Source organism: Oryzias melastigma, linkage group LG12, assembly GCF_002922805.2.
Source record: "Oryzias melastigma strain HK-1 linkage group LG12, ASM292280v2, whole genome shotgun sequence".
In the NCBI taxonomy this organism is placed as follows: Eukaryota; Metazoa; Chordata; class Actinopteri; order Beloniformes; family Adrianichthyidae; genus Oryzias; species Oryzias melastigma.
In genome coordinates this window covers 5990419-6009822 of record NC_050523.1, presented here as the reverse complement: position 1 = coordinate 6009822, position 19404 = coordinate 5990419, and the positions used below count along the sequence as shown (strand labels likewise).

Sequence of the window (19404 nt, the reverse complement as noted above, 5' to 3'; positions counted from 1 at the left end):
TTGTGTCTTCTCTTCGTCCACTGCGGCGTCTTCCAGACCTAAAACCGTCCTCCGTCACATCCACCAGAACATTTCTGAACCCATTTTGTTCTCTAGAAAACACATCTGGTAGCTAATTGCTGCTAAAAAATTCAGGAGTACACAGTGATTTATTTTGAAATGACGGGCTGTCTGTGTCCTTCGTTGGTGCTCGGAGCCGGCGGCTCTAACTTTGTTATGCCATTAACAGCTGTGAGTTGGCCAACAGGAGACGGCTCTAATGGTCCCCGCCGTGACAGTGAAAAATGTCTCCATAATTAGAGAGCAGAGTTTGATAAAGAGCTGTCATCAGCGGCATAATGCGATAATGAAGGATGGGCCAGAGATAATCTATTGCTTGGAAATAGCGTACATTAAACCCATGCTGCCTTGAAGGTTACCTTCACCTGCTTCCACCAGACTAGAGAGTTGGCGAGAAACTTCATGCAAAAAAATGTCTGTTGGCAAAAACAGGTTTAAAAAAAGTAACCAAAAAAGGATGATATCCTGTTCAAAAAATCAAAATTTATGACTTGATGGAGCTTGATGGCGGGAAAAATGTGCTTCTCACAATTTAAGGAGAATTTTGCATCCTTTACATTATTTAACGTTTTGGTTGGGAGCTTAAACGAAAGCAAAATAAGTGGAAGCATGAACCGAAAATGCCACAAACGGCCTGCAATAGTAGCATAATTTTTAATTTTAAAAAAAAGTGTACTTAAAACAAACTTAAGTATATTAATTTTTGGTAAGGGCTGACCAAACTGTGCAAATAATATGTGACTTCTACTCTGAAAAATATGGTAATAAAAAGCAGCTTTTTGTGCAAAACAAGAATTGATGTGAATATTTGGATTCCACCTTAAAAATGTTTGTTCGTAGTAGTACTTTGCAGTGATTGTTGTAATGGGGAAAAACATGAATACGCTTTGAGAATGAAGCGTAAACACTGCAGATTTTTAGAAAAAGGTCATAGATATAAATTAGATCAAAAAACTAATTCGAGTGTAACAATGGCTTTAGCTACAAAGCTGCTTCTGTACAATAAAGCAGCAGCTCGGCGCCCTCACATGAACCATCTCAAGCACACGAGGGAGTGTTTTTATTTTAAATGCTAAAAGTGACAGCGCCGGCTATTTTTTTCCAGTGCTGACACAAATGAGAGTGTCTGAACGCCAGCGTGCCGTAAAGTCAGCTTCATTATTCTGGGCCTACATAAACCTCAGTTCCTCTGAGAGCGGGATCGTAGGGCTGCAGCGCCGCGGAGCCGCACAACCTTCTGAGCAGTTGGGAACAATGTCTCCACGCTCCCCTCTTTTCTGCTCACTCATGCATAATGAACCCAAAGTGCGTCTGTCGCCTGCCAAACGCTGTTTATGAGAGGCACTTCCAAAAGTGGCGCTGAGGCAACAGAGTGGGGATCAGTTGGGGGGGAAAATGTGATCAAGGCTGGGGCGAGGAAGTTGTCACCCCCTCCAGCTACGCTTGTAAAATAACTGATGAATCATCTCGCACGTCGTCCTGTCAGCATCACTCCGGGCGGCTGCGGCGAGGCTAATTACGCTGGTACACGCGCAGGTACAGAAGTCACAAATCCTGAGATGCTGGAGTTATTTATACAGCGCTCACAGCAGTTAGTCCCCTCTGTGAGGAGAAAAGGAGCGTTTTCTCATGTGGAACGTCTTCAGCCTACACTGCTTTGCAGTCAATCACAGACGGGAGGCTGAAAATAGCAGAAAATGTTTGCTTTTACGCCGCAGCCTCCCCACGCTCCCCGACGTGTCTCTGGTGTCCCCACCCGCCCGCCTGCTCGCCCGCTTGCCAGTGTACCACACGTACCCCTTCAGACTTCTTATCGGGGAAGATGCAGCTCTCTCCGCCTGCTGTGAAGTTGCAGTAAACCTTGAAGGAGTCCCGTGAGCAGCCCTGGTTCGGATCAATCCAGTACTCGCCTGCAAAGATGAAGGAGAGCCGGAAAGCACAGAGAGAATGAGGGTACAGACATCTTATCTCCAGTCATTCAGATCGGATCTAAATCCAATATATGTGAACGGATTACCATTATTATGGACTGGTAAATGATTAATCAGGGAACCAATTATTCCTTTTTTAATTTCAAAACTTTTCTTGGTGTCTTAAGAATAAAATATTTTTATCAGTCAAAAAAGCACAAAAACAGTCCTAGAACCGCGTTTGCACCAACATATATAAATGATCTATACTGTGTCTATACTTTTGATTAAATGATAAGTTTGCAAGGTCACAATAAATAGATGATCTCTGAAAAAGCTTATCTCTGCAGAGTTAATGCTGAAACATTTAAAAGAAAAAAAAGATCAAATTCTAATTTATCAGCAGATACTTTGCTGTAACTTTCTCAGACAAAACAGGTTATTCAAAATATCCCATTTCTTATGTATAGTTTGTAGGTTTTCTAAATGGGAAATCAAACTTTCAGCAAATGTTTCAAATGGTTTTATTAAGGACTGATTGCTGCCGGACCTTCCTGCTGAGTTGCATGAGCACACACGTGCACCAACACTTCATGCATTAGGCAAATGAAATTCAGTAATGGACGGATTAAGTGTGGATATATCAAAGATGTTGTGAGTCAGAATTATTCATGGGAGACTTCAGGACTGCAGCTTATTGAAATTTAAAATAAAAGTATTATATTTTAAGAAATACCAAGTACTTTGACTGTGGGGTTTAAAAAAAACAAACAAAAAAATCACAAGAGAGAGCATGGTTTTGGGTAAATTAGCATAAATCTCTACAATCATCCAGATTTATTAAAAACTTAGTTAATTTGCAGCTGGATTTCAGAAGATGTCAATACTTTTCAAAATAAACTGTGACCAGTTATTGGTTCCAATACTTGCTGTCGGAGTCTTCTAATTTAAAATAACTGTGACAGATCATCGACAAAACGTATTATATAACCTTACTTAACTCTTCAACACTGGAGCTGTCGCCGGCAACGACAATTACCATAAGCTCTTTGAAATACTGCAACTCTTTGACCGTTTCCACAATTAACGTTATAACAATGAATTCTTGCTTTGTGACTTTGGCGAAACTTTACGTTAGTGGAACTGCTTTGGACCAATATGCAACACTTTACTTTAGTAAGGCAAAGTATGGCACACTTTGTTAGTAAAGCAGTCTTGAGCCCATGTGCAACACTGTAAATTTGGAAAGTGACTGTTCCAATATGCAACACTTTACATTAGTTAAGTAACTTTATAGGGTTTTGGCACATTTTACTTTAGTAAGGCGTTTAGGAAGTGCCAATATGCAACACTTTATGTTGGTAAAGCAGCTTTGCACCAATATGCAACACTTTACACTAGTTAAGCAACTTTATAGGGTTATGGCGCATTTTACTTTAGTGAGGCGTTTAGAAAGTGCCAATATGCAATACTTTGTTAGTAAAGCGTTTTTGCACCGATATGCAACACTTAGCGATTGGAAAGCAGCTTTGTGCCGATATGCAACACTTTACGTTTGGAAAGTGGCTTTGTGTCCATACACAACACTTTTGGTTTGGAAAGTGACTTTGCTCCAACATGCAACACTTAACATTAGTATAGCAACTTTGTTCCGATATGCAACACTTTACATTAGTTAAGTAACTTTATAGGGTTAGGGCACATTTTACTTTAGTAAGGCGGCTTTGAGCCGGTATGCAACACTTAGCAATAGGAAAGTGGCTTTGTGTCCATACACAACACTTTGTTTGGAAAGTGACTTTGCTCCAATATACAACACTTTACATTAAAAAATTGATTTTGTGACGATATGCAAAACTTAGCAGTTGGAAAGTGGCTTGTTGCTGATATGTAACACTGTGTTAGCAAAGCAACTTTGTGCAAACATGCAACACTTTACGTTTAGATAGCGACTTGCTCCGATATGCAACACTTTTTTAGTAAAGTGGTTTTGCCCTGAAATGCCACACTTTACTTTAGTAAATCCACTTTTCTCCACATCAGAATCTGTTGGCATTTTATTATTTGCGTAAACAGTTGAAGAGTAATAAACAAGGTCAACACTGGAGCCGAAGCTGCGCTGTTAAAGGGGTTAGTGTCTTTCACATGCCGCTACACATTTCTTTACAGTCCCAGTCCAAACAGTTGTTTGTCTCTAAATTGCCTCCCATCTTTGTAAAAACAATGTTTGGGTCACATTATTTAAAAAATAATAACAAATCATTTTCATGAAGATTTCCTCCAACATGCCTATAACTGTCTGCAGAACTTTTGCATAACCTCATAAGACTATAGTGGCTGTTATTTTGTTGCTTTCATTTTTTAAGATAAACTTTCCTTGGTTTAGTCTTAGTCAGTCATTGGCCACTTGAAAGTCAGACTTTTTAATATAAATTCAATGTAAATGAAAATTGAAATTCAGCAAATGCATGTATTTTTTTGATTTTGCTACATTTACTAGTTGTAAAAACATTAAAAGGCTTGTGCAGTAACCAGCTATGCCAAACTGAGAAGAAAATTTAATGTAAATGCATGTAAAAGTTTTTGCTTTTAGTTATATTTCTATTATTTGGTGCTTTTTAAAAAAAAAAAAAAAACTGCTGATAAAAAAATGACTTTGAGTTTAATCCAAATTCTTATTTAACTACTACTTCAAAGTACTTCGTTTTTAAAGATGATCAAACGGGGTGTACCATGGATAATTGTACGAATTTTGTCCTACTGGTACACTAATCAGAAAATGCAGATCAGATGGGGGCAGTGTGTTTCCCAGTCTTTTGGCGTGAGCAACGGGGTGAGGCAGGGGGGCATACTGTCCCCAGTTCTCTTTAATTTCTATATGAATGACCTGTCAAATGAATTAAATGCATGCAACACCGGATGTATGATTGGCAGTTTTAAAGTAAATCATTTAATGTATGCGGACGATTTAGTGGTTTTTAGTCCCAGCAGCTCCGGTTTGCAAGAGCTTTTAAATGTCTGTTCCAGTTTTGGTTTTAAAAATGATGTTTTATATAATGCAAATAAGAGTGCTCTGCTTATTTTTCGTACTAAGGATGATGTGTCATTGAAGTTTCCTGCTTTTAAATTGTGCAATACTGAGCTTGATGTCTGTCATTAAGTTAAATATCTTGGCCATGTTATCAATGACAATATGTCTGATGACGACATCCGTAGACAATGTGCTCTTTTATATGCTCAAGATAACACTCTTGCACGCAGGTTTTATTCATGTTCTGATCATGTTAAAATACTTTTATTTAAATCTTACTGCACTGCTCTGTATACACCACACCTGTGGATTAACTACAGGGCATCTAGCATGCAAAAGCTACAAGTTGCTTATAATGATGCCCTGAGGATTCTATTAGGAAGGCCACGGTGGTGCAGTGCCAGTGATATGTTTGTTGGTGCTGGTATTCACACTCTCCAGGCTCTTTTAAGACATTTTACTTGTGGTTTTATCCAACGTCTTAATGCCTCAGAGAATGAAATTATTTTAGCCCTCACCAATGTAAAGCAGAGCACTCTTAGATATCAGTCTTCAATCTGGAGGTTCTGGTATGGATGCATTTTTTAAGCCCTTCTATTTTTAAGTTTGTAATATGGGTTTTTACATTGATTCTTATGTCTATTGGTATTAGTACTTTTATATGAATTATTACTGTATCTTATATTTATGAATGTTGTTTGTTTTTTATAGTCTGTGTTGTTTTGGACCTTGAGTCCGTATTAAAATCCTTCTTCTTCTTCTTCTTCTTCATAAAGAATCTAAAGCGGTTTCCAGACATGTCTTTTTTGACACAAAGGGGTCCATACCATCTGCAAAGTCAGGGTGGCAGAGCTGCAGGTCCTTGCAGGTTCTTGCCGGGTTGCTCTGCGTTCCCAGCGGATGCTTCATCTGCTCGATCTCCAGCTTCAGAGAGTTAAGTGAGCCAAAGATTTCCTCCATGCCGTCATCGTAGTCCTTGTAGTTAGCATCCGTGGCTGCGTCGTCCACTAGCTGGCTAGCGTCGATGTTCCTGCGCGTCCTGCCCTTCATTGCTGGAGCTGCGATGGGAAGTGGGTGGATGACATCACCAGGAGGACCCTGTCATAGAAGAAGACAAATACTGGATTAAAATCCAGATACAGATGATAGAAATGTCTTTTAGCGAGGAAAGCTATGAGAATGATCAAGTACTTACAGGAGGACCAGGAGGTCCAGGGATACCAGACTCTCCCTTTGGTCCAGTTTGACCCTAACCAGGACAGAATAAACCAATTTTTAGTCCACAATGAAGAGAATTGATCAATTTAGTAAGAATGTGACCAAAACTAAACACTTACAGATGAACCTTTTGCTCCTTTGGGACCTGGAGGGCCCTAAAGACATATAAAAAGTCATCAAGACGAGTCCTGATAAACAGGAAGTAGAGCAAACCAGGTTATTGACTTACAGGTGGTCCAGGTGGACCAAGGGGACCAAGTGGACCTGTAGGACCAGCAATACCCTGAAAGAGAGATGGTTATAAAACATTAGAATCAAGTCTGTTTTCAGTCAGTTTCATGATACACAAACAGCTTTCCAACTCGAGAGATGTTCTGTCCCAGCCTTACATTGTCTCCTTTAGGGCCATGTGACCCTGGGGGGCCAGGAAGACCTCTGTCACCCTTCTCTCCCTGTTCACCTGGAGGCCCAATAAGCCCAATAAGTCCTGGATGACCCTGTGAAGAAAAAAAAAGTTTGTGAACGTCAACATCTCACAGACATGAATTTAATGTCCACATAGACACTTCTCATTTATCCTGAAACAGGTTTATGGGGTTCTATAAGAAAACCATGGCAACCAAAGTATTGGTTTACAGACATTTTCTGTAGGCCTTTCCCATCAGTCCTGCACTGACGTACCTTTTCTCCTTTTACACCAGTGTCTCCTTTCAATCCAGGTAAACCAGGAGGGCCCTAAAGAAAAAAAAACATGTCAGGTCTGATCACAGAACATTGTGTAGGTCTTTAACCAGAGACAACTATTTTGAACTCACCATAGGTCCAGGAGGTCCATCTGGCCCTGGAGAACCAGGAAGTCCTTGTTCTCCCTGCAAAGATTTGATTAGTTTCTCCCAGTTCAGTTCAAGTTTTCTCCTTAATCCACATAAATCTACTACTTTTATTTGTTGCTGTATAAAAATATTACAGTGAATCATCAATATTAAAGGTGAATAGCACAATACGTACAACTGCGCCAGGAATACCCCGAAGACCTTCAGAACCGGGCTTGCCAGGTGATCCTTGAGGCCCAACAGGGCCTGTCTTTCCTGGAGGACCTTCTATGCCGGGCTCTCCCTTTCAAACAAACAAAATTCATAGAAATGTTGTGAGAGTTTGAAATATGAAAAATATGAACAAGAAAATTCTGATGAAACATTATTTTCAAGCAACCTTTCCTCCTTTCTCTCCTTGTCTTCCTTCAGGTCCTGCAGGTCCAGGGGGCCCCTATTGAACATAATTTTATCAATATTCACAAACCAGGGTACAAATCAGGAACATCTGGACACAGAAAACATTTTTTTTAAGTACTTACTCTTTTTCCGGGTGGTCCAGAAGGACCTGACTCTCCTGTGGGTCCAGGTGAACCCTGGTTAAAAGAAAAAAATCAAATAAAATGTGGCCGTTTTAATGTTTACATATTTTAAGAAAGACTTGCAAAACACACAAAAAATGACACTCACAGGCTGACCGGCCTCTCCATCATCTCCCTTGTCACCAGCTGGACCATCTAAACCCTTAAATGACAGGAAACGTGGTCAAAAGCTGTGAAATCCTCCAAATCCACAAATGAAATTAAATCTTATGTCTAACTTACAGCTGGACCGGGCTCTCCAGGTGGGCCAGGGTCTCCCGGGAAGCCACTTGGGCCCTAAAACAAATATAAAAGCTGCTTAACCTTTTTTGGTCACAATGCAATACATTTTTTTTTCTATTCTCTATGAAAGGACATTGATTCATGACCCTAAACACTGAGGGTTAGAGGGGGAACCAGATCTTACTGGGCTGCCTTTTGGACCATCATCTCCAGGTGGGCCTTTGGGGCCAGGAGGTCCTGCAGCACCGGCAGGACCTCCTTCTCCCTTTTCTCCACGTTCTCCCCTTGGACCCTAAACAAATTCCCAGCACAAACAATAAGACGATGACAAAGCCCAAACAAATAGTGGTAAATTTTAACTTGGAAGAATACATTTAATTATTTAAATAAAGAAAAGAACAATAACTCACCGGTGGGCCGACTTCTCCCTGAGGTCCTGGTTCGCCTGTTTCCCCAGCATCTCCCTGAAAGAGGAGGTTGAGGAGTTGTTAGGTGGGAGAGAGTCATTATCTGTCAGTGGATTTGTCGCTGGTTCGTGCCTCTAAAAAATCCCTTCGTTTGCAGCAGCCCTGACCGGCTCAATGCCCTTGTCACCCAAATGGGAACAGAAAGAGACGACACAAGAGATTTCAATCCATCAAACGCGGCTGGATGGTGCGGCTGAAGCGAGAAAATGCTCTGACCTTACTGTTCTCACTGGACTCCGGCCATACATCTTGTCCTCCTGCCTTATCAAAGAGTGGCCCTGTTGACTGGCCTATCTGCACAGCCGCTCTCATTATTCACTGTCACATAAACCTGCTGTCCTCCCCGCGAGGCCGTACAGTCAGCCGCACCAGTTTTTCAGGCAAAATATTAGTCCACGTCATGTTTGGACGGAGCAAATCGATCGCCCGGCTCGGCAGTGCCAGAGCTCCGCTGCGATGTGCTATGATAAGCACATCCAGATCCCCTCAAGCATGAGCCCCCCCCCTCTATATTTTCAACATCAATGGAGTCTCCTAATTAATGTCAGACTTGTTTTCCCAAAACCTCTCCTGCTGCTGTCATAAAATCCACACTAAGCATTTGGAGATGCTCGCTGGAAAGCTCAGCTCGCGCTTTATCAACACGCGCCGGCTTTTATGTTCAAGCCCCCCCTCGACACCCGGCTCATGTCCACCGAAGGGGGTGCTTGAGAAATCACAGGAGAAAAGTGCAGGACGCCTGCCAGCTCATAAAACGCCGGATCAGCTGAAGTCCGATTAGTAGTCCACGGGGCTGTGTGTGTTTGTGTGTGTTTGTGTGTGTGGACTCTCCTCGGAATACTATAAAGGAGCAAAAGGTGAAAGTATTGACTAATCCAAACAAATAAATCAACAAGACGCATTTTCTGATCACTTCCAAAGTGACTATGAGCCCCCTTTTCAGTAATGTGTAAATTTAGTCATGATGACTCTTTATTCTCTTAACATCCAGTCAAACTGTTGGGAATCAAATTGCTTTTGTCAGACTTTTATTTTGAAAATTGAGCATCACTGCACACATCGCCATTTAAATGTCAATATCCAGAGGATGGATTACCTTTTCTCCAACAGCACCAGGGTTTCCAATTCCACCAGGAGGTCCCTGAGGGCCATCAGCTCCTGGAGGTCCCGAGGGACCCCTAGGACCAGGAGGACCAGGTGGACCCTTAAGCAGAAAGAGTGGACCAAGTTTAGAATGAGAAGTAATCTGTGACAGGATTAGTTAAGGTGTGGACGAACTGCTCTCACCATCTGACCGACGTCTCCAGTTTCACCTTTCTCACCGGGTGGACCAGGTAAGCCCTGAGGAGTTCAGACGATTTTGTTAGGTTTCCAAGATACATTTTTCATGCTGTCATTACCAGATTTTTGGCATTATAATGCGCACTTACATTAAAATGCCTAAATTAAAAAACAAAACAAAAAAATTGTCTACCTTAATACGGAGCACCTTATGTTTGAATTCATTCTGGTTGTGATTACTCACATCAAAGTGATTAAAAGAGCTATGCAGCACTATGTCAAAATATCAGTGTTTTATTGTTTTGTTTTATGAATTGCAAATAAAGTTGGATGCTATTATAAATAAGCTAACTTCTATCTTTGCCAGAAATTTATTTTTTTTACATGTTACTAACAAGGTTGGGAGTTAGTGTAGTTATGGTAGCATTTGTTCTAGCGGTATCAGTCCTTTTTTTATGCAAACACGTTTGGTGTTTGTGTACACACTAATGTAGCTAACGTGGCTAGCATGTAGCGGTGTCAGAGTGGTTCCTAATGTAGTCACAGTAGTGCTTGTTTAAGCAGAATCAGTCTGCTGTTTTACGAGTTTAAACAATTTTGGGTGATATTGTGAATTTGCTTATGCTGCTAACGTTTTTTTTTTTTCTTTTACGTGTATAAACAACATTAGGAGTTAGCATAGCCACAGTAACCTAATGTTGGTCTTGGCAGTTCCAATATCTTTTTTGACAAGTTACAAACAAGTTTAGGTGTTTTTGTAAAAGCTAACATGGCTAATGTGGCTAACATATAGCACTGACAGACTGTATTTATTTATTTTTTTTCACGCTTTGCTATAAACATTAGGAATTAGCATAGTCATAGTAGCCTAATGTTTGTTTTAGTAGTTTCAATGTGTTTTTTTAACGACTTGCAAGCAAATTTGTGTGTTTTTGTGAAAACGCTAATGTGTAGCGGTGTCGGACTGCGTCTTTTTTTTTTTTTTACGTGTTACCAACAAGATTGGGAATTAGTGTAGTCGTAGTAGTGCTTGTTTAAGCAGTATCAATCTACTGTTTTACGAGTTGTAAACAAGTTTGGGTGATATTGTGAATGGTTTTTTTTTCTTTTACGTGTACTGACAACATTAGAAGTTAAGCATGTAAAAAATTTGGGGTGTTATTGCGAATATGCTAATGCAGCTAAGCTAACTTGTAGTAGGCCTTTTTTTTTTTTTTTTTTTTACTTGTACTATCAACATTTGCAGTTAGCATTGTCATAGTAACCTAATGTTTGTTTTAGCAGTATCAATATGTTTTTTGATGAATTTCGGTGTTTTTGTGAATATATGCTAACAAGGCTAATGTGGCTAACATATAGCATCACTGTGTTTATTTCTTTTTTGTTGGGCTTTACTAACAACGTAAGGAGTTAGCATAGTCATAGTAGCCTAATGTTTGATTTAGCGGTATCTATATGTTTTTTAACGAGCTGCTACGTTTTACTAACCAGGTTAGGAGTTAGCATAGCAATAACATTTGTTTTGGCTGTATCAATCTTTTTTTTTTTTAACTGTTGCAAACAAGGTTGTGAGTTACTGGCATTGTGAATACATTAACGCGGCTAACGGCTAATGTGTAGCATGTTACAAACAAGTTCACGAGTCACTGTGAATGCAGGTAATGAACTCTGAAGGTCGGACTTATCCAAGACTCTTTTGTCTTGCTTAATGCATCTTTAGTTCAGTCCACCATCACATAAGTTCAAAAATAGACCGTTCATTGACGGTGCGTCTTCAAATCAGGTGAGCGGAAAATACTCATCGTTGCTCTAACCTGCAATCCAACTGGACCTGGAGGTCCAGGGAAACCTCTTGACCCTTCGTCTCCCTTCTGGCCGAACATACCCTGCTGACCTCTGGGACCTGGCTCACCGTCGGCCCCCTGCACAAAGCAGCATAAAGTTAAATCCGATACATTAGATCACAAGGCAGGAACACCAATAGAACACTTACAGCAGGACCCGGTGCTCCAACAGGTCCTTGAGGGCCGGTGGGACCTGGGGGACCCTGCAGAAAACACACATATCAATGAGTCGCTCAAAGGAAAATTGGAAAAAGCTCAAAATATCAACACTTGAAAGAATAAAAATGCAACGAAGATGAAGCACTCACATGTTCTCCTTTGTCCCCTTTACCCCCTTTCTGTCCTGGCTCTCCGATCTCTCCCTGTGAAATGATCAAACAACAATCTTCACATTTATTGGAAACATAAAGTAAAATAACCCATCAGGACTCTCTGCATTTTATTTTTTTATTGCGTCTCTAAAAGTTCACACCTGAAGTGCTTTCATGAGTTATTGGCAAAAAAATATAATATATATATAAAAATGATTCAAAAATACTCCAAATTGGGCCCTTTGCTCAGCTTTTTAAAGCCTCTGTTGTGTTGCTGTTTGTAATTCCTCTGAGCTGGAGGCACATGCTCTGGGGCTTTGCCAGACAACTCTCTTTGTCTACTAAATGAAACTCAGAGCTGTCTGGTCCCTGTAGACAGGACTTGGATGTGGAAGTGTCTGAATTTGTGCATGCGGGGTTTCTTTTAATCTGAACGGCAAACATCCTCAGCGGTCCGTGCGTCTGTCTGCACGCCAGGAACCCCTGGTAAGCTTTTCTTCAAAGGATAAGAGATGATCTCTTAGCATCTCCGCAGCGGATCGGACTGTAAATGTTTTTAGATGGGATAAAGTGTCACTTTTGACACGAATAAAAATCCCAGGCCTCTTTTTGTCATTTTGTGTGAAGCGTTACAAAAGAGCAACAAGGCTGATTAGCCTTTTAAAGGTATTAAAATAAAATAAAAATGTATCATACAGTTTTAGGGACACTTATAAAGATGTGAAGTTGTGCGATAGTCCACAATAAATGTGGGCAGAAAAAAATATATCACATTGAAGATTTATACTTTATAAGTAGGTGTTACCTTATCTCCATCTTCTCCAGGGGGTCCAGGAGGTCCTCCAGGTCCTGGCAGACCCACAGGTCCTTGAATACCATCTCTTCCAGCAGGGCCTTGAGGTCCTTTCTCTCCCTATTATTAAAATATCATTAATTTTTTTTCTTTTAGATGGAAAACTGACTCTCTTGAAGTTTGCACGTAATGCTACGTTCACGCCGACCTCGTGATCACTTCTGATTAAAAATCCATGTAGCTTTCTGCGGTTTTCGAGCTTCCAAGTTCAAAATGTATGTTATACCTCGCTACACAAGTTTTAAAGTCAGTTTTGGGCTCAAAAGAACAAAACGATCAGCTACTGAACTCACGTTAAACTTAAACCATTTGAACTTTGACCAATCAGGGACTTTGATTTGGTACGGATTTCGTCACTTTTCTTTGACGGAAGCGCTAAACATTGGATCATGGAGGAGAATTTAATAATTGCAGTTTGTGAACGGCCGCAATTATGACATTAAGTCTTTCATTTATTGGAATAAAACTGTGAAAGAAAAATCCTGGATAAGATTCGCGAGATTTGAACACATTATGTTAGAAGTGCGTTCAAGTAGCTATAGCTGAATACATAGCTGGTGTGTTCATAGCTTTAGATGTTTAAATATTTTTTTTTTATTACCGGTCCGCCTTTCTCTCCAGCAGGTCCCGGAGGTCCCTGAGGTCCAGAACGTCCAGGGAGGCCTGTAGGTCCGGCTGGGCCAGCAGGACCTCGCTCACCAGGAGAACCCTACGACATCATTATAAAGCAAAAAAATATATATAATTTACGACTCATCAAAAATCAAGAACAAGATCAGCATTAGATAAGCCGTATTATGTAAGAGGAGAAACTTTTCAGAGGCAGAACAGGGAAGGTGGAGTAAAGATATGGATGTCTGATACTCACAGCAGGGCCAGGTGGGCCAGGAGGACCCTCGTTGCCTTTCAGGCCGTGAGCCCCCTGCGGAGCGATGGCAAATCAAAGCTTTAGAAAACAAAAACATTTGTTGGGCAAGCACATATCCTGCCTCAAAACCAACTCTTTATCTTCAAACTAGCTCAGCGTGAGGCGGAAAACCTCAGGTTGTCTCCTAAGAACTGATCAGATGAAAAAGCCTGTTATTTACCAATACAGCAGCAAACAGGCTGCAGGCTGAAGGGGAGCTGGTGCAGTGAATAATGTATGATTCCTCGAGTGGTGGAAAATCGATTGCTTGTTAATAAGCTGGGAGTATCATTTGGAATATTGTAAAAGTCTGGATAATGTTCTTTTGCAGGATCTGACATAAATTCAAAGCCTCGATTTCCTGTGTAATAATCGTAAACAATAAAGATTTGAAAAATCTTCTCAAATCCACAGCAGAAAATACCACTAACCACAGGACCAGGAAGACCTCTCTCTCCAGGAAAACCTCTTGGACCAGGGGGGCCATCCTTACCGGCAGGCCCAGCAGGACCCGGGTCACCCTGACAACCAAAACACCAAAGAACTTGTCATTTCTGGGACTTTCTGAACAGAATCGGGGACATGTAGGGATAAATTGTCAAAGTTTTCACCTTAGCTCCCTCTTTCCCTGCAGCACCAGGAAGACCCTGCTCTCCGGGTGGGCCCGGGGGTCCAGGGTGGCCCCGATCTCCCATTGGTCCAGTTTCACCAGTCGGTCCCTAAAGTTGCAAACCAGTCACCAAATGAAACCCAAAACAAATATGCAGAGGAGGTGTGAAGAACACAAACTACACTAGCAGAGACAAAGTGAATAAAATCCATAATTTACAAACAGAGTTTCTGCATTTTTTTTTTTGACAGAGCATGAGAAGAAGAAGCTGAACATTTGCTGTGTGGGAGGCCTAGTACCCATTAAAGCCCCCACACACTGGCATTAGCAGCTCTGCTTGGAGGGAAAGTCTATTAAATGACCATGCATAATGGATGCAAAGGCTCACACAAAGCAAGCAAAACAATAAATCTACTTTTGCAGAACTAAAGAGCTCTGGCTGATCAACTTGCAGCCTGAGTTTTTGTGCATGAGCAATTGTAACAAAACACTTTTCCCCAAATAATGTAAACCTATTTTTTTAATGAAAAAAATGTATCTGTACAAATGTCATCAATGTAAATTAAGCTGGAATAATTTAGTGGCTGCATCTCACCTGAGGTCCAACCACACCTGGAGGACCAGGAGGGCCGGTCTTGCCTTGAAAGCCCTAAAAGTACCCAAATTAAACAATAAATCCATTAGAAAATCAAGTTTGTGGACTTTAGAGGAGCTTATTGATAATCTCCTCACAGTCTCTCCACGCTGTCCAGGATGTCCAGGCAAGCCGTCCTTCCCTGCAGGTCCCTGTGAGATTCACACAACCATGAATATCCAATAAATCCCTGAAAGGAGAAGTTTGTGTTGTTGAGTTCAGACTCACAGGAGGCCCCTTTGGTCCTGGGAAACCTGTTGGTCCCTGAGGTCCTGGCAAACCCTAAAAAGGAACATGGTTTTAGATGAATATCTACATATCACAATAAAAAGGTTCATCATCAACAAATGGATGTACCCTCTCTCCAGGAGGTCCAGGTGGGCCGTCAGTTCCTGAGTTACCCTGAAGAGACGCAAACAAAAATCAAAGTTAATGGCATTTTATGGGATTTCTTTCACCTTTAAGACTCACTCCAATCATCTTTTCATCTATTAAAAAATATTACCAGTGTTTTTTAATTATTATGAATATGTCATGTTTAGGAAAATAAATTTAATTTTTTCCTCCCCATTGCTGAGAGTTTGTAGAAAGGGAGCTTTAGACACGCCCATTGTATTTTCTATATAACAAATATGATTTTTCCACAATAATGATTTTACCATCATAATGATTTGAATAAATAAAAACAATTTAAAGCTCAATTTTCATTTCCTGTGTCCTTTTTTCATGAGAAAAATGCCAAAATAACACAATTTTCTTCCCAGTGGGTCCTTAATGTCCTTTAAAAATCAAAGTTTTGTTTTAAGGTCTTAGTCTGAAAAATAAAACATAAGGAAAAGTAACAATTTTTACTGTTATTGCTGTGGCAAAAAATAAAAAATAGTAATAATTAACACTGTTACAGAAGTGTAGTTGTTTTTTGAGGTTAAATGTAGCTCTAAATGCCATAATAATAATAAATTATCAGAAATAAATGTATGCATTCATTAATACCTTTTATCGAGAAAAGTTTATTGGTACATTTTGAACCAAATCACCAAAATAAGTACAATTTAAAAGAACAAAACCGGCTATGATTTAAACACCTAAATGTCCACAGTTTTAAGAAAAAAAATGAAGTGTTGTTAGGTCAAACAATAAAAACATTAAATATTTACAAATTATGCTTGATCAGCATTTTTATTCTGAAATATTTACTAAAATGTAATTAGATGAAACAACTGTAGTAAAAAATGGCTCCAGATTACAAATTAATAGATTATTAAATAGATTAGCATCATGTAGACGATAAAATTAAGTGACTTAACGGGGTCACCACTGGAAAACCACTTAAGGGATGTTTTCTAAACCTTTAAAATGTAATCATGCGACCAAAGTACAGGTTTATGAATAATAATCTGTTAGGAGGAAATCCCATAAATCGAGGATTCTCCAGATTAAATGTCAGTATTTCCACAGCAAAGTGTTTTAGTTTTGTTTGTATCCAGCAAGTGTACCTATTTTAGAAAGGATAGGGGGCCACAGACCTTCGTTTATTAAAACTTTCTCAGTCGCCCAGCGTGGTTGCCATGGCAACAAGAGAGCCCATGGCTGCAGGAGACGGTGACCCTCAACTGGCCCAATTTGAGAGTTTTCAGCACATTTAGGAACTTTTGGGACATTTTTTTTAATAAAACATTTTAAGAATGAAAAAATGAATTTCTATTTACTGACTTTTGGTCCGGCTTTTCCTGTCGGCCCTCTCGGACCTCTCTCCCCTCGAGGCCCCTGAAGAAGACAAACATTACTGTTAGAACTCAAAGCGAGGCTCCTGAGAGGCGGAATTCCCTCAGGAGCGGCCGGGTGGAGCCTCCGCTGCCACTCGGGAGCCAAGTTCACCATCTGTGGACGAGCTGGAGTGTGCTGAGTAAGGCTTACCGTCGGTCCTCTCTGTCCACGCGGACCTGGCTTCCCTCCCGTCCCCTGCAGACGAGAACAGCGAGATCAAAGGGTGGAATCTAGATCAGAGATCTATAGCACTTAAAGAGACATTCAGGCGGATTTTCACTGACAACCCAGAGGGATCCACTGAGTCTGAATTCACCATTTGGAAAAATAAAACACTTATTTGCATTTATGGTATTATCATATGTATAGATATTTTTTTGCACAAATAAAAAAGTTATTTTGATAATAAATTATTTACACAACTTCCTTTCAAAATAAAAGACAGGATCATCTAAATGCAACAGATGTAGCAGCAGTGTAATATCAGCAATAATTAAAATTAAAAACTATATAAAGTTAATTTTATTGTTGTTGGTGCAACAAACTATAATTAAATCAGAGTCAGTTAAAGTAGCATTACCCTATTTTTGGACCATGAGGTGCACCTTAAATCCTTCAGTTTTGTTAGATTTTAGACATTATAATTCGGTGGGTTTTAAATATGAAATCTACTTGTGCTTAGTGACCAAAAATGGATTCTTGAGGTACAAAATCTGTCAAAATGTTCAACTTTAGTGAACAAGAAAGTTGATTTCTGAAACATTTTGGGTTCTATAGTAAGGCGTATAAAAAACTGTTTGTGAATGACTCGAATAAAGTTTACTTTATTTCGCCGTTTAGTACGGAAGCCGAAAACGAATATCTCGTTATTACGTGATAACAAAATAATCAAGATAGTATCTTGTTATAAAGAAGATATCTCAATATAACAAGAAAACTAGATCATCAAGATAATATTCCGTTAAAACCAAGATAAAATATCGTAAAAATATCGATAATTTTGATAATGTCTCCATAATGAGAGAACTTGTTATAGCAAGAAAACAAAGTTTGTTTTCTCATTGTAACGAGATAATCAAGATAATATTCAATTAGCGTAGGTCCACTAATAAATAAAAAATAGACTAAAAAATAACGTTTGGAGAGTGTTTTCTTTCTCTCCATGCGGGAAAGGGAGAGAGGTTCTTCATATTCTTGGTAACGAGAAAACAAACTTTGTTTTCTTTTTATAACAAGACAGTGGATCTTGATATAAACAAGATTAAAAAAAAAGAAAAAACTAGGGCAAGCCATTTTCGGCTTCTGTAGTTTAGTTTAAAAAATACCTTTATTTTAAACATTAAATGATCCTCAACACAACTGTTACCTTTTAGCATCAACCAGCATTTTACCGCTTCAAAATAATCCATCATACTTGAGTAGATAAATTACATCATCACAATAATCCAATGATAGGAGGTGGGAGGTTCTTAATAAGGAAATGATTTGCGTGTTTAGAAAAGATTCATTATCTCCTTCTGTCCGACCTCATCAACCTCACAAATGAAAAACTGTGTATTCCACCAAATCTCTCAGGGAAGCTGATGAACCTTAAAAAAATACAAATGTTTCTATGGTGGTTTGTAGGAACATTAACAGAATGTCTCACCCGAGTTCCTTTCTCTCCATTGGCGCCTGGGAAGCCTTGGAAACCCTGAGATCCCTGTAGGTGACAAAGACGGATTTTTATCATCTGAGAGACAGAACTTTGATTTTTCTTCCCGGCTTGTTGCAGTTGTTTGTGTTCTAGCAGCAGCTGAAGGCAGCAGCTCTGAGAGGATCGGCTCTTTGATTACTGGACATGCTCGAAGCTTTCTGAGGAGTTCCACACGTTTTCATTCATACACAAACACACATTTTCACTCAGTCTGAGCCAGTGATTCTCAATTATCTCAAACGCTCCTCCTATGAAAAAATTACTCTATCATATAGTCTATATTTAGTCAAGTTTTCTCCGCAAATAATTGTATCTTTATTATCATATAAGAATGCAAAAAAAGGATCAATTTATAAATAAAAAAAGTTTACTTTTTTTTTTTTTATTTCAAGCAGAAAATACACAGAACTTAATCCTAATTTAAACATTTTAGCTGACTATTTGATACTGAACAATAAAATTAACTGGATTAACGTATAAATAGAATATAAGATACTGTACATAGACATTTGTCCGTATTTTCAAAAAATAAACATTTTTGACTGACTAATTGAACTATTTAATGCTAAAAAATATAAAATTAAATGAAATCAATACATTATAAAGTCAAATTGAATGAAATATTGGACATTTGGCAACAATAACATATAAAAAACCTTAAGAAAAAGTAAAACAATTTATGATTATTGAGGATTAATGGCTACAACGGCTCTTATTAGCTCCTACTCGATGTTTCGTTGTGACCATTGTGTTTAGCTTTCCAGCAGTTTCGGCGTCTTGTTTTCTGTTTCTTTTCATCCTCTTTAAAATATTTCTTTGTGTGTGGATGTTGCGATCAGTGATGGTGTCTTCTGACCAGCTTTTTATTAACTGACATCAACTGCATGATACCTGGATGCTTCACTACTTCAGATCTAAGCTGTATTCATTAACGTTATCTGTGTGACTGACACAGCGTGCTACTTACCTTTGGTCCTTGTCTTCCTGGATATCCCGGCAGACCAGGAACTCCGAGTTTACCCTACAGGAAACAGAAATATGCATTTTTTTAATTTAAATGTTCCAATAAAATGCAATTTCCTCTTTAAAATACAAGAGAATAAAATCAATGTTAGAATCACAGTTAAATAAAATGACATCAAAAAATGTGATGGATTCAAGTTAATCAAAAGAGAAATC

The 19404-nt window shown here is 39.3% G+C and overlaps 1 protein-coding gene across 2 annotated transcripts in view; it reads right to left on the bottom strand.

The window, feature by feature from the left end:
* Positions 1 to 19404, bottom strand: part of col5a1 (procollagen, type V, alpha 1) — a 98797-nt gene that overhangs the window by 8609 nt on the left and 70784 nt on the right. For both annotated transcript variants that reach the window (XM_024298811.2, XM_024298810.2), the window contains exons 31-63: positions 19193 to 19246; positions 18178 to 18231; positions 16680 to 16724; positions 16476 to 16529; positions 15120 to 15164; positions 14991 to 15044; positions 14861 to 14914; positions 14724 to 14777; positions 14130 to 14237; positions 13950 to 14039; positions 13480 to 13533; positions 13213 to 13320; positions 12564 to 12671; positions 11756 to 11809; positions 11597 to 11650; positions 11418 to 11525; positions 9610 to 9663; positions 9419 to 9526; positions 8266 to 8319; positions 8040 to 8147; positions 7856 to 7909; positions 7722 to 7775; positions 7574 to 7627; positions 7432 to 7485; positions 7228 to 7335; positions 7035 to 7088; positions 6901 to 6954; positions 6609 to 6716; positions 6449 to 6502; positions 6339 to 6374; positions 6197 to 6250; positions 5829 to 6099; positions 1858 to 1970 (exon numbers count right to left, since the gene is read on the bottom strand). In XM_024298811.2, coding sequence (XP_024154579.1) covers positions 1858 to 1970; positions 5829 to 6099; positions 6197 to 6250; positions 6339 to 6374; positions 6449 to 6502; positions 6609 to 6716; positions 6901 to 6954; positions 7035 to 7088; positions 7228 to 7335; positions 7432 to 7485; positions 7574 to 7627; positions 7722 to 7775; positions 7856 to 7909; positions 8040 to 8147; positions 8266 to 8319; positions 9419 to 9526; positions 9610 to 9663; positions 11418 to 11525; positions 11597 to 11650; positions 11756 to 11809; positions 12564 to 12671; positions 13213 to 13320; positions 13480 to 13533; positions 13950 to 14039; positions 14130 to 14237; positions 14724 to 14777; positions 14861 to 14914; positions 14991 to 15044; positions 15120 to 15164; positions 16476 to 16529; positions 16680 to 16724; positions 18178 to 18231; positions 19193 to 19246 — 2490 coding nt within the window. The remainder of the gene's footprint in view (positions 1 to 1857; positions 1971 to 5828; positions 6100 to 6196; positions 6251 to 6338; positions 6375 to 6448; positions 6503 to 6608; positions 6717 to 6900; positions 6955 to 7034; positions 7089 to 7227; positions 7336 to 7431; positions 7486 to 7573; positions 7628 to 7721; positions 7776 to 7855; positions 7910 to 8039; positions 8148 to 8265; positions 8320 to 9418; positions 9527 to 9609; positions 9664 to 11417; positions 11526 to 11596; positions 11651 to 11755; positions 11810 to 12563; positions 12672 to 13212; positions 13321 to 13479; positions 13534 to 13949; positions 14040 to 14129; positions 14238 to 14723; positions 14778 to 14860; positions 14915 to 14990; positions 15045 to 15119; positions 15165 to 16475; positions 16530 to 16679; positions 16725 to 18177; positions 18232 to 19192; positions 19247 to 19404) is intronic.